Here is a 24,082-nt window from a genome sequence, read left to right as displayed (position 1 = left end):
TTCTGTTCTATTTTTTCCCCCTATGAGGACCTTAAAACAGTTTCCAATGATATGAAATATCATTTGAACTTTAGTTTTGTTTTTTATTCTCCAAAGGAGAATTAGCAGCCCCAAACCTGGAAAGCGGGAGACTCATTTACCTTCTTTAATAATTATTTATGTATACATAGTCCTTGATTTACAACAGTTCATTTAGTGACCGTTCAAAATTACGACAACACTGAAAAATGTGACATGACCATTTTTTCACAGTTTACAACCTTTGTAGCATCCCTATGATCATGTGATCAAAATTCAGCTACTTAGCAACTGGTTCATTTTTATGACCGTTGCTGTGTCCCAAGGCCATGAGATCACCTTTGGCGATTTTCTGACAAAGTCTGATTCATTTAACAACCAGATTACTAACTTATCAATTGCAGTGATTCACATAACAACAGTGTCAGGTCGTAAAATGGGGCAAAACTTACTTAACAAATGTCTCACCTAACAACATAAATTTTGGGCTCAATTGTGGTTGTAAGTTGAGAAGAACCTATATATACAGTCTTAGAGTCCTTAGGATAAGATGATGCTGTCTGTCTGTCTTACAGTGCAGTTACATTTTTTAATGCTTATCATTCCCATTATTTAACGATTGTTCCCAAGATTGTCTCAAAATTGTATTGGGCCCTGGACACCTTTATATGCTTATTAGGTTAATAGGAGATATTAACTATCACTAACATTCTAAACTTAGTCTCTTCTGAATAATAAAACAGACTTAAAAAAATGCAAATCTGTTGCAGGATGAATAAACCATGTCCTTCCCTAAAAAGCATTCTAATCTCCTAGCAAAGCTGAAATGCTATTTCTGCTTTGTGAGAGCAGACTATACCTGCAAGGCTTTGAACCCCTTCTATAATTTTCATATTTTCTCATCTGAACTTTGAGATGATTCATAAAAAACACAAAATAAGGTGACGTGTAAATAACATCACTATTTTTAATATATTTTAGATCCCATCTTCATTGCTAGTTTTCCAATATTATTTTGCCTTTGCAACACTCTTAAGGTTTTTTTTTAAAGGAAATAAATAACTTTATATGGACTTCAGACTTCAGCTAGTCTCTGTTCTAACCTTTGAAAATCCTGTGGGAGCAATACATGCTGTATGGGGTGGGTGGCAATGGTGGAGAGGTAGAGTGTAGATCAAAATTAATTGGACATGTAAAAAGTTACTTTAAAAGAGTAATTGGAACTGGGCACAAAATTTCCCTCAGCACATTCATGATTCTGGGAGGTTTAACCCTGTGCTGTGTTGTAGATTTTGCTGCAGTGACATTATTTCTGTTTCAACAGATAAATTACTAGGCTGTGTGCAAGATGTAGGACAGGATTTGAGAAACCAATTATAATTTCTCCCAATACAGAATGATGGCTTTTAAAAGTCAAATAAAATATTCATTCAAAATCTTGTAATGAGAGTATAAGAAGTTAATGTCTTTGGGAAGGGGAAAGGGGGGAGCAGCTAGAAAATATAGCAATCTGCACACATATATAGTGGGTTTTTTAATTTCTAAAAAGGTAGTTAAAACATATCTGTTAATTATTGTATTTGCTCTGACTGCAGAAGTATACATCTAATCTATTGGAGAAGAAATGACTATCTATCAGGTCACAGGCATGATCTAGTCCTAGAATCATATTCTGTGATCCAAAGTAACGAGACCACATTTTTCCAGGTTTGAATCTTGCCTCTCTAATAAATTCATAAAATGGACTTAATCAAATCTTTATTGCTTATTCTCACCTTGCCAACCACAATAATAAGAATTACAGAGCTGGCCTGTTCTGCATAATGTTATAAGGATCACAGCGAATAATATATTTGAAGGGGTTTAAGACTGTTATTCACAATTTTATTTGCAACGATGCTGCTGCTTCTATCATACATTCCTAAAGTTAGCTGACATGAAATCATGAACATAGCATATACGTAAACACATCAAATAGCTTACTGAATATACTGCATGAATAATATGGTGCCCGTCAAAGAAACAATGGATATGTTATCAATCTCATTTAAAAGCCTGCTGACTATTGAATTTTCTATATATGAAACCAGAAGAACCATGGCTCAATGGTAGAACATATGCATTGTAAACAAGAAGTCTTGGATAGGAGATGAGGAACTTTAACCTTAAGTCGTGGAAGTCCATGTGATTAGGAATCCCCTCATCATGTAGATAATTACATTGATACATATAATATTGATTTGTTTCGGTATGAGGCAGCATTCTAGAATAAATGGCAATCAAGGTTGAATCTTCTTGAAAACAATCTGCTTCTACTTATTTATTTATAAAATTCATTGGACGCCTATTTTACCGCACCCTAATCCTGAGCAGCTTTCAATATTAAAATACAGACCTGTATAAAGCTGAATAATATAAATACAACATTATTAAAAAATCAATCTAGCTAAAAAGATGGGGAGGGAGGAAATATAATGAGAAAGAGGGTGGGATTCATTGTTAATCTATCAGCCACCCCAAATGTGAAACCCCTCCATTGGAGCCCCTAGCCAAGATGTTTCAGCTCTTATGGAAGGTGAGAAAGGCTGGAGATGACTGGTGGCAGGGGGTAAGATGTTACAAAGGGCAGATGCAATGGCATCTAACTTGCATCAATATTTAAAATAAATACTTTTTCATGTCATTTAGTCAATGAAGCAGCCTTACCAACTTTGTGCCATTGAAATGTATTGGAATCACAGAAATATCACCAAGCCTAGCTGTTCTGGCCCCCTGGCCTGTGAATAAACCAGAACACAGGCTTGGCTGTTTGCCACTATTTAATTAATGAGATAACAAATCCTTTTGCTGAGGGCCCAGGCAACTCATGTTCAAGATAATAGCTTGGCAGCAACCCAGAAAGTTCAAATGAAGCAACACAGATAATCCACATGACACGGATAGAATACAGACAGATTTCTTCAATACTAGTTTGAACAATTGTTTCCTACAAATGTCCCCTCCCAACACCTCACTTATAAATCCTCTTGGGAGGAGCCAATCCACAACCACATGTGCTTCATTATCTTCTATGAAACTGCCTATGGAGTTGCATGTTCCGTTTCTCAGCCCTTCTCAACTGAGCATCTGGGACAAACTGACTTTGATCTTCCCCACTGCTCCATGCCTCAGGCGCCTCCTGGTGGCCAACCAGCTTCCCTGGTTCCTGCTCTGAGTCTGAACCCTGCACAGGATCCTCCACATCTTCCATAGCAGACTCATATGGTTCCTCGCTATCCGAGTCCATCAGCAGCCTAACCAGATCCTGCTGGGCTACAACACCTAGCCATATTCTTAGTTTGCCTTGAGGGCACCTGTTATGCAGTTGATACATAGGAGGAAATGTCTCTGCCTCCTTAAGTCCTGCTTCACTGACATTTTGGCAGGGGCAAGTGTATATTCCAGGAAGGGATAAGCAGAGAACACCAGGAAAGTATGCCAAGAATATAGACTCCCAATAGGGTCACCCAAGCTATGAACATAATCCCAGGTGACTACTTACAGTAAGCAGGAAGGCTAATGATTTAGTAACAATTGCAAAGGCATGCATTGCCTACAGCCTGGAAGAAGCCAATTATAAACCACTCTTGTATTTGAACAGGAAAACCATACATATATACAAAATAAAATAACTGACAATATAGTGCCAAATGATGGACCCCTTGAGTCAGCTGGCATTCACCATATTACTAAGGAATAATTGAGGATCTTTCAGAGTAATAATGGTGCCTATGCAGTTATGCATTAGGGATGTTTAGTTGGTGATCCATGTAGAAAAATATCTGAAATTGCAATTGCGAAATCACAGTGGAAATGTGGAATGTAAGAAACTTGACCATGGGAAAACTCTGCACAATGGAAGATGAAATGTACCTACCAGAGACTGTCATCTTAAAGGTGTAAAATAATTGAAATGGATTGGAATTGGATACTTTCAGTCAGAAGTCCATATTGTTTATTACTCAGGATGTGAAAAACAAAGAAGAATCAGCACCGCTTTCATGGTCCAGAAAGATATAACAAAGACAATACATGCTACAATGCAGTCAATGCCCAAATGATATCAATTAGATTTGGCATATATGGACTATCCAAGTTTATGACCCAACCACTGATGCAGAAGAAGAGGTGGTTGATGAATTTCATGGTCAAGTTTAAGCTAGAATCAAACAGAACATATGCAAGCAAGATGTCTCCTTGTGGTCGGAGAGACTGAAATCCAAAGTTAGAAATAGTAAGGAGGAAAAATAGGACCATATAGGCTAGGAAACAGAAAAAAGTAGGAGAATGACTTATCAATCTGACTTATTTGTTTCTTTATTGCTAATAGTTCTTGAAACAACCCAAACAATGGTTACATACATTGGCGTCACCAGATGGACTATACAAAAACCTGATTATATTATTAATACAAAGAGCTAGAAAGAGTCAGTTATAATAGCAATGTTATGCCTAGGGACTAATTGAGAAACACATGGATGTTCCAAGTCAAGATAAAGTAGCAGAACAAAGCCAGACAGTTTCCACGATAGGATCTTGACCAGATACTCACCATTTTCAAGGAGAACAACAGGAATCGTTTTGTAGTCCTGAACCTCCTTGATAGGAAACCTCATTGATAGGAACTATGGAATGAAATCAAAGCAGTTATTAAGGATGAATGAGAGACTGCCAAAGATCAAGAAACAGAAGAAAGCATACAGCATGTCAGAACAGACAATGGGAATAGCCAAGGAGAAAAAAGAAGCCAAAGCCAAGAAAGACAAAAATCTTAGAAAGAAAGAAGAATTTCAGAGTGCTGTTAGAAGACGTAAGAAACAGTATTACAATGTCATTTGTAAAGACATTCAAGATGGAAACAGACATGGAAAAACAAGGAAAGTCTTCCAAAAGAACTCCAAACTCAGGGAGAAGATTCCAACTTGGAATTGGTACACTAAAAGATGCCAATGGACAGATAGCAATTGCTTTAAATTAGATCAAACAAAGATTAAGAGGTGTTTACTGAAATTCTCTACAGTAAAGATATTTACATGCAAGATATCTTAGAAGATATTTCTTTTTTACCTCTAGCACTAAAAGATGATGTTAGATCAGTATCCCAGTCATAAACAAGGTGGAAGGCTAAATGAATTGATAGAATATCTATAAAAAATATGGCAAGCAATGGAAGAAAAATCAGTAAAGGTTCTAACTTATGCCACCAAATGTGAAGAATGACATAGTAGGCAACAGATTGGAAGAGGTCAATCTATATACAATATCAGAGAAAGGAAACTTTAACAGAGTGCAGACTATTGTACTATATTCCACAAAACTGAACTGTGTGAAAGTAGAATGAAAAGAGCATTGACACTTTTGAATTTTGATGTTGAAGAAGACACTTGAAAATACCACAGGTAGCAAAGGAAACAAACAAACAAACCATAGAAAAACTCAATGTAGAATCCTCACTTGAGATACAAACAATCAGTCTCAAATTGTACCCTATGACTATCATTAAGTGTTGTACCGTATGATTCATGACGAATGTATCTTTTCTTTTATGTTCACTGAGAGCATATGCACCAAAGACAAATTCCTTGTGCGTCCAATCACACTTGGCCAATAAAGAATTCTATTCCATTCTATTATATATTGTGAATGTGCTATGCCAAGACTACCTCAAGTAGCCCATAATCCTGGGAAAAGAGGAAGGAAAGAAAAGTTGATGTCCAGCAGAAAGATGGATGGACTCAATTACAGTGGCAATAGGTACACCATTGGGAGTTCTGAAGATCCTATTTGAGGACAGATCATCTTGGAGAAGATCGTTGTCACTAAGAGTCAACACCAACTTGATGGCACATTATCAATCAATCAGTCAATCAGTTAATCAGCCAGTTGGTCGGTCGGTCGGTCGGTCAGTCAGTCAGTCAGTCAGTCAGTCAGTCAGTCAGTCAGTCAATCAATCAGGTGTGTGGATAATTTATACATTGGGTGTGAACAAAGAACTCACCTATCATAATCCCTGAGAAGGCTAGAATAAGACCAGCAACCAAAGCTGAAGTCACTACTGACAAGACCAAAGAAAGAGGAGGATTCTTGGTGGGCAGGATCAATTCATCTGGAATATAAACATGATATTAGTTGTTTTCAACTTCTCTTCCTATTACTTTCCCATTCAAATAAACCCCCTGTATCTGTAGAAAACCATGGACCCATATATTTTTGAACTAGTAAAAAAAATGTCTTGGATGCACACATTTAAAAATGTAGTGCCACGTGGAGGCAGTATCTAAATATTTGCAAGAGAGCTAGAATTAGTACAATTGCACAAATGACCAATTAAACTTCCACAATGAGTTGCCCTAAATTTTTGTTTTGCCACTGTAATCAGAATCCACAATCAACAATGGAGTCCGATTGGGGGTAATCCAACATGATCAGAGAGCAAAAGAATTAATGTTCGTTATTCAATGTCTTACCTATGCAAGAGACACCATCATTAGCCAACACATATCCATAGCCACAAATGCAAACAATTTCCTGAGTCTTCAAATCTTCGTGGCACATATCATGATCACAATGACTGCAGTTCAAATATAGCTTAATGTTGACTTCACCATGCCCCTCTGACACTAGAGAGTAGATGAAAGAATTATTGATTTGTATAATACTTGTAGGTCAAAGATTCATAACACCCTAAATAAAAAAAACCAGTAAGTAGGATAATTGTGAAACTATCAGCAAAACTGATAGGGTCAAATAGCTTTGGTTATTGGAAGTGGCAGGGAGGGAATGGTAAGCAGGAATAGCTGCTCTGTATTTTCAGTAGCATGATATTGCTACTTGCACATATGATTTATGCTCAAATTATATACTTGCATGTTATTCTTTTTGTCTATGGATTTTACTACAAATGCACATATGCAGAAGAGGAGAAGCAAAATTACTCCCACTCCCCTTTCCACCTTTATTGGAAGATACTTGGTTTGAATTGCTCCAGATTCTACCCACCTCTGTTGGAGATCACTCCCCCAACATGGTATTGCCCAAGTCATCTTATAACTATAGATCCTAACCAGCATATTTGCTGGACATAATTCTTCAATATTAGGGGAATAGTAGTCAAAACATCTGCAGAGCATCAACTTAAAAAGATTATTCTCTAGGAATGTAGAACTTAATACTTTCCTAAGAGGTTTTTACAATGCCTAATTTAACATGGAATGTTTTTAAGATGTTTCAGAAGACATACTGCTGTTATTCTATCTGTACATGTGATAAAATAAATAACTGAAAATACCTTTTAATGCAGGAGTAAAGAGTGAACCATACTGGGTATTAATAAAGGATACACCATCCTCTCCATCCATTTCTGGGTCATTTTGTTCTGCTGCATTGCCACCTACAGAATTGGAAAACATCTTAAATAATTTTTGTATGGATTCCGCTAATGCACATCAAAGAGCAACAAAATCTATTGCGGCACTTTAAGATTAAATAATACATTGTGGCATAATTTTGTGTGTGAGCTTTATATGGGTAATCTGATATAAATACATCTTCATGAATGTTGAAAAAATATAACTCACCATCTTTCAGGATAATGAGGCCAAAAGGGCAATTAGTATAAGAGATAAAATTATATTTTTGAATACAAATGAATATAGAATTAAATCCAATAGATATAATGGTCCATTGGCATAGTGATATAGATCACTAGATACCATAAGTTGCCACATATTAAAAATGATATTACTCAGAGAAAAACCACGGGATGTTTTGACAATTCACTTTGGGTATTCCAATTTCAATTAAAGTGATCATTTTAAGAAACCTATTGTGATCAGGAACTCTAAGTACATGAAGGTGTGTGAGTTTCCTCTCCAATAACAGAGAAATGAGGTCAAGGCCTCTATGTAACTTTCTCTTTTGATTGTTCACTCTGAACAATCAAAGAAAGATCATTTTAGTCTACCATAGATTTATAAAATTCTTGTACTTAATACACATACATTTGGCCAACTGGAATACACGTATAAACTCAACTTTACAGACTTGGAGCCCTAGAAAATACTTCTTAATTTTCAAGAATTTGTTTATACTTCAAACATGCTTTGCTTATTCATCACCAGTGGGAATAGATCTGATTAAGTGGTCTGACCTTCTAAAGTTTATGCCACAATATATCTTTCAGGTGACACAAAACATTTTTTTCATGCAACATGGCTACCTTTTTGGTATTTGTCAAATGCAGGTAAATAAATTATACCAGTGATCAACACTACAAAACAAAAAGCATCTAACAGAGAAAAAAAGCATACATCTGGCAAAATATCCAATAATGTCTATATGGTTGCAGTTTAATGGTTTTTTAAAGCTTCTAACATTCAGAATCTCAGTTTAACAAGCCTTTTGGGTTATTAATGAAGTAGATGAACATTATGGCAAAGTCCCAGCCAAAAATATGACAAATTAGAAAAAAAGGCATAACATAATCTTTGTACAGCCATTTGAGTGAAAGACTGAAAATATCATGATATGCAAAAGTTAAGCTATACATAGCAAGTAGTAATAATTAGATAAGTATTCTTTTATTAGCTTATTCAGTCTACAACAATCTCTCCAGTATGGAAACATATGGATAAATATGGTCATTCTGAAATGTCAGCCAATGTTAAACTGGGTTATGAAACTGTGCATTCATTTCTTATTGTTTATTTAACCCTATGGTATATGGTTACTTGCCTAAGCAGGGGGTTGGACTAGAAGACTTCAAAGATCCCTTCCAACTCTGTTATTCTGTTCTGTTCTGTTCTGTTCTGTTCTACTCTACTCTAATTTTTGTTCAATCATTCAACCAATCCCAGTTGCTCTTTCAAGAGTAGAATACATAACTGAATCATTGATAAATTTAAATATTCATAGAGGAGACATCATTCTATTTTATCCAAGAGAAAGTATGTACAGAGAATGTAGAGAGTGATGATAAATCTCTTGGGTTATAACATCTCTCCTGATTATTGGCAATTATAATCCAAAATATCTTTTGAGAGTGCTAGTTGTATTTATGTAATACGTATGCAGTTACATTAAATGCTGTAAATATTTATTAGTTTCCTCTAAGATTCTCAAATATATTTTTGAAGAATGGATTACCATGATAGAGTTACTATGTATAATGTGCATTTAGTTTGGTGCAAAATGTCATCTGTACCATTTGCATCACTCAACAATGTACCAAGAATTCGATTTCCTGTAAGTTCTTCTGAACAGCATAGATTGCTATGTATTCGATATCGACCTAAACTGGTCCTCACATTCTGGTGTACAAATAATCAACTTAAAACATTTATCTCATTATAATATAAACATGATAATCACCACATCTACTTCACTTGTAGTCAAAGGTGTTAGTAACATAAGGTATCATAATTTACCCAAAGTGAGAAGAAGTGGGATTCAGAATGCTCAAAGTGATTGAAGATAATTTTTTGCAACATTTTTGTTTTCCTTGAAAAGGCCATTTAAAGCTGGGCAATGTCTAACAGCCAGTAAGTACTAAGACCTATTCTTGTAAGTCTTCTATTCTGGTGACATTGTTAAATGTCTTGGCGATCCATTTGCAAGGAACTTAAGAGGCCTGATTTATTGGCTTAATCTCTTGAACTTTGGGCTGTGGGATATTCATGGTAAAAAAAACACCTCTTAATGAACACAGTTCTTTGATACCACATCATCTATACCACCCAATGGTTTGTGTGATTTGTTCTTTTGTAATGTTAAAGAACAAAAAGCAAACATTACCATCTTTTAAACATTTGCAGCAGAATCTTGAAGGTTGATGGCATGTCTTCATGAGAATTTTCTTTTCACCATCAAACATTCTGCCACCTTGACTGTGCCACAGATTTGGACTTGCACTAATGCCAAGGGGTATTTTAGCAGTTTGACAGAGATACTAGTGTAATTTGCAGAGATTTAATGCCACAAAGTAATGCCAAATAAATGTCTTTCTCTCAATCCAAACCATGGGGATATTCAACAACCTTCAAAACACATGCATAAAAGTTGATTTTTCTTTGGGTTCTTTTCATTAAAATATATTTGACAATATCCATCTAGTATTAAAAGGCTATATACACAGGGGTCAAGAATTCTGCATACAATTTTTCCAAGTCATTGTTTGTCAATAAAGATCCTAAAAATGTATAGTTGAAATCAATCAGGAATAATTTCTTGTAGATTTCCATTTTTGGCACAATGGTCATTGCACAATTTGAAATTGGAAAGCAAAGAACATTAAGGATCACTTTCCAGCACACTTACGCATCTTAGTGTCAAGCTGTGAAAAGTGACATGCTTTTTTGCCTTTGGAAAAACAGAAGTTCCTCACAGCTGTCCTTCCTTCCCTATTAGCCAAGGTTAGCTACAGAATTTAAAATCTAGCAATGGATAAATTGCTATAATACAACCATGCAGATTCTTGGACACCCTGTATAAATACGCAGCACTATGAAAAATTTAATATACAGAAAGATGTCAGGGTAAATATAGATGTGTCAATTATAGGAAAAATATATATATTTCAAGATTTTGCTGAGTATTAGCACTAAGGGAGGGAAAGGGACACCTTGAACATGAAGCCACTTTACCTATATATCCTCCGCCTCCTCCACCTGAGGAGCACCCCCCTCCACCCCCTCCGAAACCCCCTCTTGTCTCCCACCCCCACTTCTTCATGGCCTGGGGGCAGGATTTTCCTCCGGTAGCGCCTTCCAGCAAGGATTTTCCTGACCAGAGGAAGGAAGTGTTATCATTCCAGCCGCCTCCACCACCTGCAGTTCAACAGAAGGAAAAATAACTTGCATAAGTATTTGTAATAGTGTCCTAGAAGGAAGGCACAGACCATCAGAATGAAATCAAGATTCCCTTTGTACAGGTTTCCTAAGGCTAAACATTTCCTTGGGCTTTGTAGTGTGGTGTGCACGGTTGTACACACACATTTGACAATTATCTCAAGGCAACAAAATCTAAACTCTTAAACCTAATTCTATCCATCTAGAGTACAGATTACACAGCAGTCCTAGGATATAAACATACCGGAAGAAGTCTATATGATGTTACTGAGCCAGTTAGATTCATGGCCCTGTCTATAAATATATCCATTCAAATAATTTATATCTCATTGGTATGTGAGAGATAAATGCCCTCTATTCAGTGTATAAGTACATGTAAAATATTAAATCTGAATAAAACACATTTGCCTGTTTCAGGAATTGAATTTCTTGGATCAAGACTACTGTTCATTTTGCATGGTGTGTGTATGTGTGTGTTTGTGTTCGTTCGTTCCTAAGTACTGCAATAATTAATATGAGGAAACTTATAACATCTCCTGTTTCCAGCACACATGTATAGTTGGTGCATTTGGAAATAGGACTTTCAAGGGAGAAAAAATAGGATGCCAAAATTCCGGTTTGCCATTCAGACAAACCAAGATTCAGTTCTTACCACTTCCAAGTAAAAGAGCAGATAAACCATTAATGGGAAATTTTTGAAAGTCACTACCAAAGTAGACAAGACAAGGCCAAATCTTTTTATAGCTAAAATTTGCATTGTTTGGAGATTATCTGGAACTGTAATGGGCATGATGAGAACACAAATTGTGCGAGAATCTACGTCTTGAGCTCTACGACTATACTAAGTTTAAGAAATGAAGTAACTGTGGGATTTTAAGTTTATAGCAAAGTTTCTGAATGATTTTATTTCAGAATTATGATGTCACCAATTTTCAGCTACAAAACTGAGCGCTTCCAAAAAACAAAACAAAACAAAAAAGAACCAACCCCACACACAAGGGGTGGGGTGAGCACATATCAGAATGTAGGAACTCAAATTGCTGTCCCGTAGACAATTTTGACAAACAACCTAATGCTCCTTGTCCTTAAATTGTACAATAGAATTAAGTATGGTATAGGTTAGAGGAAGCTCAGAACAAATGATCTTTCTATAATAATTTGGTGCTTTCCCCATGCTCTTTATATTTCCTCCTGGCTAAGGCGAATGGGTGATAATATCATTTTTTGTTCGTCTATGGGACTTATTCAAGATAATAAAAGAGAATTTCCTATAGAAATGCTTTCAAAGGAGAAGAGGATTTGGGAGAAATGCTCATGAGTTAGGTGTGATTTTTTTTTTGGACTTCTTTTGTTATGAAGGTGGTTAGGGGTTATGTGGGAATGTCTCCAGGGCCCTGAAATTTCCAGGAGGTCTGCTTCACTTAAATCCCAAAGCAAATGATCATACAGCAACTTTTTCAAGTGAACTTTTTCATTATGCTCACTGCTGAAGAGGGGTTGAGAAATTAAGAAATGGAAGGATTTTTGATTCCCCTAAAATGTGTGATCAGTCATATGATTTATCTAGAGAACACTGAAAGGTATTTTTGTATTCCTTTTTCCTGTTGGCTAAAATAGACATCTATAAATACAAATCTGTTCCTTTTTCTTACATACTCACAGAAGAGAAAATTGCAAGAAACAGTGTCAACAAGCAATTGTAATCCTAACAAAATGGGAACATCTGCATTGTGTAGAGTTATAGTTTTTTATCGACTTTTCCTGACATTTGGACTTGTCTTCCTTTTGTGATAAATATAGTACATTTTAATGCTCCTAAGCCATGTAACTTAATTTCTGTTTTTTGCTACTTAGTCCCGCATTATGGGTTTTTAATTACACTTTCGAGTCTGTTCACGCCTGCTGTTTTATTATTCTTTGTTGTTATCCCTTTGCTTATTTTTAGCCCATTTCATTTGTTTCCATTTCGATGTATTTTATGCAAATGATTTAGAAATAACATTTTACATATTGTTTTTAAAATGTTTATGCAAGCTGTCATTGAAAAAAAAAGTGAAATATGGCATTAGAGATTAAAATAAGTAACAAAACATCACACACTGATGCTCTGAAACATTAAACCTATCTGATCTGTCTTGATATTTATAGAGAGGCAAACCCTTGGGCTCCAGGTATTCTGGAAATACAATTAAATACATCTGGGAGGGCACTGGATTAGTACAAAACAGACTTAAAGGTGTAAAACCTGTTTCTAACTATATTCCCATGAAATAATTATATGTCATTCAGCAGTAACTTTGACAAAAGATGCAGAATATAAATGCCATAAATAACATTGCCATTTAAAAAAAAAAACTCTGCTTAACACGGAACAGAAATTGCATACCAATTTTTTGCCTGTTTTCCTAGCAGTACCATGCTTTTATTTTTTCAACCTTTTCTCTTTGGGGTTGCTATTATTATTATGGTTCATGGCACAGTCAGCCAGATATTCAGACTGGATTTGACATTTTTATCAACCTATCAAGTCCCTCCCAAGGATCTGGAATAGGCAGATGTTGATGGTTGATGCTGTTAAAGGTATCATCACAAGATGTAAGATGAGATTGTGAGTAAAGCTGCCTTTTGCAATTATGATGATGATGATGATGATGTTTGGTTGCAAAGTCAGCCAGAGGTTTACATTGGATTTGTCCACCTATAGAGCCCTTCTCAAGATGTTGTTGTTTGGTGGTGTTAAAGGTATCATTGCAGGAAGTGATCTGTTCCAAGTAATGCTACTTTTGCAATTTACTGTTGGTGATTTCAATGGTGATGGTGTTCAAGTGATAACATCTCAAGGGTTGCCACAAAGAAGAGGGAGTCAAACTATTCTCCAAAGCACCTGAGGGCAGAACAAGAAGCAATGGGTGGAAACTAATCAAGGAGAGAAGCAACTTAGAACTGAGGAGAAATTTCCTGACAGTTAGAACAATTAATCAGTGGAACAGCTTGCCTCCAGAAGTTGTGAATGCTCCAACACTGGAAGTCTCTAAGAAGATGTTGGATAGCCATTTGTCTAAATGGTATAGGGTTTCCTGCCTAGGCAGGGGGTTGGACTAGAAGATCTCCAAGGTCCCTTCCAACTCTGCTATTGTATTGTATTGTATTGTATTGTATTGTATTGTATTGTATTGTATTGTATTGTATTGTATTGTATTGTATTGATGCTCTAGATCAGGGCTGTCAAACTTGTGGCCCGTGGGCTGTATGTGTCACATGCTGGCCACGCCCATGCCTGGTTAAGTGAAGGGGGAAAAAGTCCCAATACGTCACATGAAGTTGCTGTGACTCTACAAGTTTGACACCCCTGCTCTAGATGTTTTCAGACTGCACCACAGCTTCCCACTACTATTTATACTGTCTTTGCTTTCTTTTGACATAGTATTTCTGCCTCTATTTATAGATCTTTATATTTTGTGATTTTCTCTAGTTCTTTCTTTTATTCTGCTGTTACTGTGGTTTGTCATAGTCAGCCAGATGTTCAGATTGGATTTGGCATTCCCTCCCCCACCTATTGACTCCTTCTCAAGGAGCTGGAATAGGCAGATGTGGATGTTTGATGGTGTTACAGATATCATTGCAGGGTGTAAGCTGTTTCAGGTAAAGCTGTCTTGTTCACGATCATGTGAAGTCACATCTGCCAGTTCTTTAGGTCTTCGTACACATAGGTTCTTTTATATTCATATGCATCAAGTTCTTTCCAAGAAACTAAGATGTCACAATGTATCATATATGTGTCGATCCAAGCAGTGTGGCTTTTTGTATTTGACAGATGAATTTTTTTTCAATGTGCAAATTTTCAAAGTGCCATCCAAGATTTTGACCATTGGGTTCATCATGCTGGTTTATGCCATACTTCTTCAATTCTTTGTCTTCTATTCTACTATCCCCTGGTATTGCCACGTCAGTTATCCACACTTTCTTTTTTTCAACTGCTGTAAAATCTGTGTTATAAACCAAGAGTTTACCAGTTTGCATACATAAATCTCACAATATTTTGACCTGCTCATTTTAAACTACATTTCCAACTCTATGATCCCAACAATTTTTCAGTATTGGGTACATAATAATTTTTACAGATGTTCCAATGAATTATTTCTGGCAACTGAATTATGTCATTGTTTACAATTAGTTTGTGCATCTTCTTGCACAAGCTGAGTACGTGATCTACTGTTTCTTCTGGTTCTTTGCACAATCTGCACTTTGAATCATTTGACAATTTTAAAGTTCCAGCCTTAATTGCGTTGGTATATATAGCTTGGTCTTGACCAACCAAAATCTAACTTTCTGTTTCTTTTCTTAATGTTCTAATTGTAAGCTATTAACAGGTTTTATCTTTTATCCACTTGCCCACTGTCTTTTGTAGAGATTGACTATGCAATGTTTTTCCCTTTCCAGCTGTGAATATTTTTATTACATTATTACAGTATTCATATTTTGATTTTGCATATTCAGCAAGTTCTAATTTTTAACTTGCATCAATGTAGTTGATTGATACAATCAATTTTTGGCTGTCTTTCACATAGTCAGCTGATAAATACTTTTCTTCTTTGTCAGTTTGTTACCCTTGAAATAAATCTCTGTCTCCATTGCTGCAGGACAGGCATAATCTATCAATATCACTATGGGGATATAATGCATAGTGAACAGTCTACGTTTTCTTGTATTTTGGACCAAACTGTCCTCCTCAGCTTATGTTCAGTTAATAATTCTAGCAATTTATTGTATCATAGTCCAGGTATTCCATGGTCCAGGTATTCATGGCCTTGATGTTGTTTCTTCCATTCAATTTTGGCATTCTTTGGATGTATTCTTTACTAATCACTTTTTACACTTGGCCATGCCTGATGTTATCCAATTATAAAAAGCTCAGGCACTTGTAGGTTTTATGCTGATGGCTTCTGATGGTTTAGCCATTTGGCATTTCAATTCTATTACTATTTGCGATTTTAGCCCAATTTATTGCTACCGCAGCACATTTTTCTAGGCTAAAGTCCATGGCTATAGCTGTGCTGAAATCTTTTACAGTATTAGTCAACAAAGTATTTTTTTTTTGATTTTCCATAAAGTTTCAGATCATCAATATAAAGCAAGTGTCAGATGTTGTTAGCATTTTTGCTGTATGGTATTTTGTTTTTTTTCAAAATCACTGAAAATGGGATCATAGCAATGGCATATAATAAGAAAGATAATGAGTAGCCTGGAAGATTCCTCCACTAATTTTGACAAACCCATATTTTTCATTTCCAACTACCAATTTGTCTTCCACTGTTTCATTATTTTTTCTATAAACATTCTAATGTTTTTTGTTGATAATAGTTGTTTTCAAACATTTGATGATCCAACTATGTGGTAATGAATCAAATGTCTACTTTTGATTAGAAAAACTGAAGATATTGGGTTGAAAGTTCTTTCTTTTGAAGAACCTACTTATTGGCAAGATAGTAAAATGTGGGATAGACAGCACCACCACCCAGTGGGTTTGCAATCGGCTGAAAAATTGTACTCAATGGAACCACATCTAGGTAGAGGGAAGTAATCAGTGGGGTACACCACTGTTTCTGATTAGGCCCAGTAGTCTTCAATATCTTCATAAATGATCTACACGAGAGGATAGTTGAAGGGGAACTCATCAAATTTGCAGATGACACAAAGCTGGGAGGAATAATCAATCCCCAGAAGCCAAGCTCAAGATCCAAAGAGATCTTGACAAACTTGAACACTGTTGAAATGAAATTCAACATAGATAAAAGTAAACTTCTACACTTAGGTAAGAAAAACCAGCTGCGTAGGTATATAGATAAAACTTGGCTTAATTCCAGTAACTGCAAGAGGGATCTTAGAGTTCTAATGGATAATCATTTAAATATGAGCTGTGTGCAGCAGCAGCCAAAAAGGCCAATGCAATCCTAAACTGCATTAATGGATGGATAGAATCAAGATCATGTAAAGTTCTAATACTGCTTTACGAAGTTCTAGTAAGACCACACTTGGAATACTGCATCCAGTTCTGGTCACTACAATACAAAAATGATGTTCAGACTCTGGAAAGAGTGCAGAGGAGCGCAACAAAAATGATTAGGGAGGGTGGGGGTGGAAGGTAAAACATATGAAGAATGGTTACAGGAACTGGGCATGTCTAGTCTAATGAAAAGAAGGACCTGTTTGGGGGGGGAGAGACACATGATAGCACTGTTCCAATGTTTGAGGGGCTCCTACAAAGACAAGGGGGTCAAACTATTTTCCAAAGCTCCAAAAAACAAGGTAAGAAACACTGATTGGAAACTAACCAAGGAGAAAAGCAAGCTAGAACTAAACAGAAATTTCCTAATGGTGAGAGCAATTAACCAATGGAATAGCTTGTCTTCAGAAACTGTGGGATCTCTATCACTGAAGGCTCTCAAAAAGAGACTGGACAACCATTTGTTTGAAATGATATAGAGCGTTATGCTCACCCAGGGGGTTGGACTAGAAGATCTCTAACTCTATTATTCTGTGTTCTATGTCTTTTTATAATCAATCCAGACCATGTATGTGTACATTAGTGTTTTGGATTTTGCAATTCTCTGAAACCATTTTATCGATTGGAAGTTGATTAATTGATTGCTTTTCCTTTTATTTTCATTCTGCCCTACTGAAAGGATGTTATTTTCTTCTAAATAATTGGACATTGTCTGCCATTATGTCTATGAGTAGTGTAAACATTGCAAGCAGGCAGGTTGTCAGCCTGTAGTTTCCTGGTGTTATTCCTTTTACTAGGTCTTTTTGAATCAGACAGGTTTTGCCAGTTATTAATAAGCCATCTATGTTTTCTTTATGCTTCATTAAGCTGCTTAGTTATAATTGTAATTTAAGACAAAATTATCCAATTAAACATTTCCCAGAGATGTCCAGTTTTTAATCTTTTTATTTAATTTTTACCCTTTTATCCTGTTATTATTTGTTCTTCCACTTGATTTTTTTTTACTAAATTCATCCTCAAATTCTTTTACCATCCAGCATTTTTATTAGTCTTTTTGCATAGGTATTTCAAAAATGGTATTGCTTCCTCTTTGGTTTTCCATTTTCAGAATTTTTATTACCACTTATACTTTGGTATAATTTGCTCTGCTCTGATCGTAATAGCTGATTTTGTTTAAATTGGTTGATTTGGCCTCAAGAGTGTTCCATTTTCATATCTATTGCTATTATTTCTTGCTTTATGATTTCCAAAGCTTCTTCATTTTATTTTATTTTTGGTGCTAAAACAATATTTTCTGATTAGGCTGGTTTTCATCCTTACTTTTTTTTTTTACTTTTCGCTCTTTACCTTTTATTATTTCCATCTTGTCTTAATTTCTTTATCTAGCCTTCTTTATATTCGGCTTTAGGATTGAATATGAGCTTGCTTTTGGTTTTCTAATTCTGAAACCCAACACTTCTATAACTGTAACCACCATTGCCATACTGAAGGCAAGTTGATTGGTCTATTCAATAGATATTTTAATCCTTACAAGGGTGTTATTGTAATGATTACAACTCCTGCATTATAAGTGCTAGATCTTTTTGAGGCTCAAATTTCAATGCTGCCATTTTTTCCTGATCATCTGCATATGCCATAATTTTCTTTTTTAATTCTTTGGTGTGTCTGTGTGTCAGTTTGTTTCAGTGCTGGCTATTACTGGTTTTATTGTTGTTACTTTTTCTAATTTATCAGCTGTTTTATTTATATTTCCAAGTTTCTATTTTGCTATTGTTGGTCACATAGTCAGTCAAACATAGCATAATGACAATTATTTTCCTTTGTCTCTGTGCAACCCACTTTGTGAGCATTTCATTGTCTACATTTGCATCCAGTACACTAGATCATTGAAATGTCTTCATTTACTTTTGAACTGTCAAAACCTGCATATCCTTGTGACAATGCATTGGTCGTGACATGCGGGTGATGGGAAGGAATGTGTCCAAGGTCATTAAAACTTCTATTTACTCTTTCTCATACCCTGCTTTTTCTCTCCCAAAATAGGTGTCTGCTGCTACGGTCAAGGTGATAGCTGTGACAGTTGCAATCAAAGCTCTACCTGTTTTTAACATACAATGGAAGGAAGGAAGGAAGAAAGAAAAATGAAAGAAGAAAAGAAGGAAGGAAGGAAGATGGAAAGAACTTGCATTATTAGGGCTGCTATCATGTCTTTTTTGATCATACCCTGTGGGCCCAACTGTCTCCCAAACAACATGTGCTCAAAGAAGCAGTAGGCAACTCTTATCAGTTTCAGAGAGTTTTTGCATTACCAGAGGCAGAATGTTACACAGACTGAGCATCTTTTAAATTCATATTTTGAAGGACTTTAGGCAATTAGAAAGGAAGAGTCAGGGAAAAAGCCTGGACTGAATAGAATACCTATTACATTAAAATGGTTGTTATACTAGAAATAAAGATCATGAAACCAAGCTAGTGTGGACACCTGAATCATTTGCAAGTTCATTCTAAGCACAGAGCCACAAAATAAGTAGCATATACTGCCTTTACCCATAATCAGCAACAGGTATTATTTTATTATTCTTAAAGATAAGTTATCCTTAAATCTTTCTCTAGTATTTGGAAGCGACATTAGGACTCTGAAAGAATAACAGAGCAAAAGAGCCGTTTTTAAGGTATACATTTTTACAGAAGATTTTTAAAATTTTAATCCATACAAGGATAATTAAAAAACATTTAGAGGTGGATTGATTTGCAAAAGTTATATTTTTCATCAATAATAGAACAGGATACATATATATTAAAATGATTTTAAATCTCTTAAACTGCAAATGCAAACTGCTGCTACGTATATGCCGTAAGGCTAAGAGATAGCTAATCTGTACTGAATAATCTTCACTCTGACTTTATTTACTTTCAAATTCTGGTGGAAGATATCACTCTGATTAATTGGTCAAAACATAATTTATACTTTTTCTGCTTCTCAAGCATTGTATATATTCAGAAGCATAGCATTCTCTTTGAACAAATCTCATGAATATTTATAATTTGGGCAAAGTAACATGAATAATTCTACAAAATGATATGGGAAGAAAATGACAGCTGTAGATTCTACATTCCCACCAACAGTGCTCCAGCAATCCTTCTTCACTAATGTTAATGGCTGGGATCCAAATAATTTTATGAATGTACAAGAGAGAACCATATGGGTAGTGGGACCCTAGTCTTGATGAATTGTCACCGCATCAGGCTGAGGACACCGACCGCTGCTTTTCCAACAGACAACCCTTGTTTTTCAGGCAGCAGAAATAGATCTGCTGATGCCAAATGCGTGTTCTGACTGCTTGGAAATTCTTTTGTGGATTACAAGCCATGCCTTTTACACCAATCTTTTGTTAATCCTGGCAAAGAGGTTGAAACAATTTCTTACCTGCGGCTCCAGATTTCCCATTGAACCCCGGAATAGATATATCATTCTCCAGCCTTTCGTGGTTTAATACATAAGCTTTGGCCCTGTAGGCCCTACCACCTCCTCCTGCTGCAATGATCAAGGGCACTGGCTTTCCGTTCTCGATCTTCAAAAGTAGAAATAAAAGGAGAGTTTAACTGTGCCAGGTGTGCAAATAATAAATGTGTTCCTTATGTATAAGCTGTACTTTACAACCCCCACAGGGCTGTAGATTGATCTAAATTACTATTGCATTTTTATGCACAGTGAACCCTTGATTTAACAAATCTTGGCTTAATAGATATTGGATACTACAGGCAAATTTTGTTTTTGGATGCCATCCACAATTTACAGATGTTTATTTCCCACCCCGCAAATAAACCATACAGCAGTTGTTACTATGCCTATACTGGCAATCATGATGGGCTGGTATTTGTTGTTTTAGGTCTTCTGGCTTTAATTTTGAAGTGCTGCTACTGTGGCTTTAAAGGCTTCAAAGAATCCAATGGTGGGCAGAAAATGCAATTTTACAATATATTAGTCAATTTATAAACTGACTCACTCCTCTGCAAACAATGCATAATGCAATACGGATAAAAATTCAATGATATATGATAAAACAACAACACAATAACAATTCCAGTGTCACTGGTCGGCAAAGATCTGATCTCAGCTGTGGCCTTCTGGACTAACTAGGCTTAATCATTCTCCAGATGGCTATGAGGTCCTTGCCCTGATGGCTAAGCTATTCCAAAAGATGGAAGCAGCCATTACAAGCAGTTTCTCTTCAGAATTTATGAAGGATAAGATGATACCTAAGCCCTGAGTCGTGTAGAGCTTCGTAGATGATAACCAGTGCCTTGAATTATGCTCAGAAATAAATTGTAACCAATGTAGCTCCCATAAAAATAGTATCACATGACTATATTGTCATTGACTTGGAAGCACATGGGCATCCACATCTTGCACCAGTTGAAGTTTCCAGTGGGTCCTCAAGGGCAAAAGATCGTATTTCAGCAATCCAACTGTGACGTGTCAAAAGTGTAAGTATTTGCTTTCATTATGTCCTGATCCACCTGGGCAAAAACCCTCCAGGTCACAGCCTCTACTGATTTTTCAGTAGAAGCAATGTACCCTGGTGGCTATTTAGTTACAAGTCTTTTCTTTTAACACAACTTTTCAATACTGAAATTAGTGTCACCTCAGAATTTGAACAAACAGCCACCCGGTTTTGCTTGGACCGAATCTGCCTCTCACTGTTTAAGCCCTGAGAACGTCTAGGCATTGGATCAGGATTTCTCCCAGCTCAGTGGAGAGAGATGTACTTGGATGTCATTAGTGTTTTGATAATACCCTACCATGTGCCAATAGATGACAGCTTCAAGTAGATGTAAATCAAGTACAGGGCAAAAACCAGTTGCCAGATACATCAGGCATTTGGAGCAGGTTGCTTTAACTAGCCTAGTCTCCCTTGGAGTTGGTGACTCCAATTAGCCCACGTGAACTTGAGGAAGTGACATATATCCATGATTATGACACTGATGGAGAAGTCTTCTAGGTAGTATGTTGGTGGCCTACAGATTGTTCCTGATGTTTATGGTGAAACACAATCACTCTTTAGAGGACTATATTGTACTGAGAATCACTACCTTGATTTAGCAACCTTTTTGTCATTCTCCACTATGAGTACAATGATCTGTAGCATAATAGACAATACATAAGCTATAGTTGTTAGGATAAGTCTCCCTATACTTGCAGAATTGTAGGATTTAGAATTAATACCATCAACTTTTAAAAAATGCTATTTTCATTTCAGTTAAAAACAAGAAGCTTTACTAATTTGTTAAAGTTATAAACTGACTTGGCTGACCATGTTTGCTGAAAACCTGTGACAGTTTTCTACCATTTTGAGCTGAAAACATAGAAAAGCTATAATGCAAACTATGGCACAGGTATATCTTGGTATGCAAAAAAAGAGGCAGGCAACCCTTAAAACCCCAAACCTGTTCATGTTTGGTTTGTCTGCAGCTCTTTACCTTGCATAAATGTTAAAAATGGATGATGACACTTAAGACAGCCCTACTTCCCCCCTTCCCCCATGATGTATTCCTATGTATTATTATGAAGGAACTGCAATAAGCCAAAACGTTTAAAAACAGTTAATGCTTTGGGCATGGTACTAAACTGAAATTATTAAGAAAAAATAGAAGCAATGACTTTCTTGAGGCTGTAATCGAAGAGGGAAGATGTTGAAAATATAGGAACCGGAAGCTTTGCTTCAAGGTTTACATTCTTTCAGAGGTAATTCCCCAAAGCCAGATTCCTAAAGAGCCACTTATTCTGTTTTTGACATCCTCAATTTTTCTGCTTACCTTTTCTCTTAATACAACCTAGTGTTAGAGAAATATTTTGTCTGGGAAAAAAAATCTCAAATTCAATCCTCTGCTTCCAAAAGAAGAGCTCATATTCACAATATAGGGTACTCCTTAACATAATCATACCTTAAATATGTAAGTTGCACCTCCTCCTCCACCTCCTCCTCCTGCCCATTCTTGGATGCTTCCATTTGCTTTAATTTCATCTTCAACCACATTATTCTCTCCACGGCAGACTTTCTGTATGGCATGATGGATCTGCATATACAAACCAGGTAAACAAATTCAGATGGAGAAATCTCTTCTTGGCCACTCTCCATGGAAACTAGTTAACTGAACCTGTATTATCCCTAGCTTACCACCTGAATTTTTAGCTTACACCTGGAGTAGAATGAGAAGAGTTCCAAAGTAAAAGTGCTGTCTTCCCTAATCCAGTTTCCCTCAGTTGTACTGGAATATTACATTCTGGAATATTCAACCTTTGTTATTAAATTTACCATCTAGCTCTTTCAGACTGTGGCTGAATCCTCCTTTGTATAAGGAACAGTTTGCAATTAGCTTATTATGAAAAGGAGTGTGTGTCTTCTTCCTGAATGTTTTCTTCCTGATAGGTTTTGATTTGTCACCTTTATTACAGGAAATACAGCATGATACACTAGAAAGCAATGAAGTAAGGCATTCTGCAGCAGAAGACTGAGGAGTCACCATGGGATGCATCAATTCATTCTGAAGCATGTCTAGAACAGGCCCAAGCCAATTGGCATGAAACTGATAGTAGGTTACAGGCGCTATGAAATAGAAATTAGGTTCTTGCCTGGCTTTTATCTGTGCTAATTTGCTGTTTAATGCAATGATAAAAGTGCTAGGCAATTCCCTCAGGCAATGGTGTATTTTTATTTGCAAAGAGATGATTGAAAAACAACCCCATCTTCCTGCCAGAAACCATTTGGTCTTCCTGAATATTTCAAGAGATTTGTCATCAAAGCTTAATTATTAGAAATTTATTTCCTAATGCACCACATTGCTCTACTGAGCTCAGAGAGGCAATAAGTGGCAGAGTTATGAATGTTGGGCGTCATTCTGTTCCTTGGCCCAGCAAGAAGATCATGTCTCAATCCCTGCTATATTGGGAAACAGCACAAATTTTAATTTTATGTTGGCCTGCTATCTGTACTGCAAGACTTAGAAGTTCAATATATTCTTTTCTAAAAGCAGGCTTACAAACTGAGACATATGCTTTGTGTGGAGAAGTACTAATTAAAAATTGGATACTTTAGATTGGCTCACAGTCCATGTGGATGGCGATGTCTTATAAATATTGTCAATAAACTTTTACTGCCAGAATAGACACAATGCA

At 36.2% G+C, this 24,082-nt stretch overlaps 1 protein-coding gene across 1 annotated transcript in view; it reads right to left on the bottom strand.

Moving 5' to 3' along the window:
• ALK (ALK receptor tyrosine kinase) overlaps positions 1 to 24,082 on the bottom strand; it is a 659,766-nt gene that overhangs the window by 33,379 nt on the left and 602,305 nt on the right. Inside the window, exons 14-19 of the mRNA XM_087718714.1 lie at positions 22,852 to 22,983; positions 20,333 to 20,477; positions 10,698 to 10,880; positions 7,346 to 7,447; positions 6,525 to 6,677; positions 6,056 to 6,163 (exon numbers count right to left, since the gene is read on the bottom strand). Coding sequence (XP_087574840.1) covers positions 6,056 to 6,163; positions 6,525 to 6,677; positions 7,346 to 7,447; positions 10,698 to 10,880; positions 20,333 to 20,477; positions 22,852 to 22,983 — 823 coding nt within the window. The remainder of the gene's footprint in view (positions 1 to 6,055; positions 6,164 to 6,524; positions 6,678 to 7,345; positions 7,448 to 10,697; positions 10,881 to 20,332; positions 20,478 to 22,851; positions 22,984 to 24,082) is intronic.

This window comes from Thamnophis sirtalis, unplaced genomic scaffold, assembly GCF_051295495.1.
Source record: "Thamnophis sirtalis isolate CommonGarterSnake01/CBP01778 unplaced genomic scaffold, rThaSir2_p1.2 scaffold_6, whole genome shotgun sequence".
Lineage (NCBI taxonomy): Eukaryota > Metazoa > Chordata > Lepidosauria > Squamata > Natricidae > Thamnophis > Thamnophis sirtalis.
The sequence above is the reverse complement of the archived record's forward strand: the minus strand, read 5'-3'. Positions and strand labels throughout refer to the sequence as shown.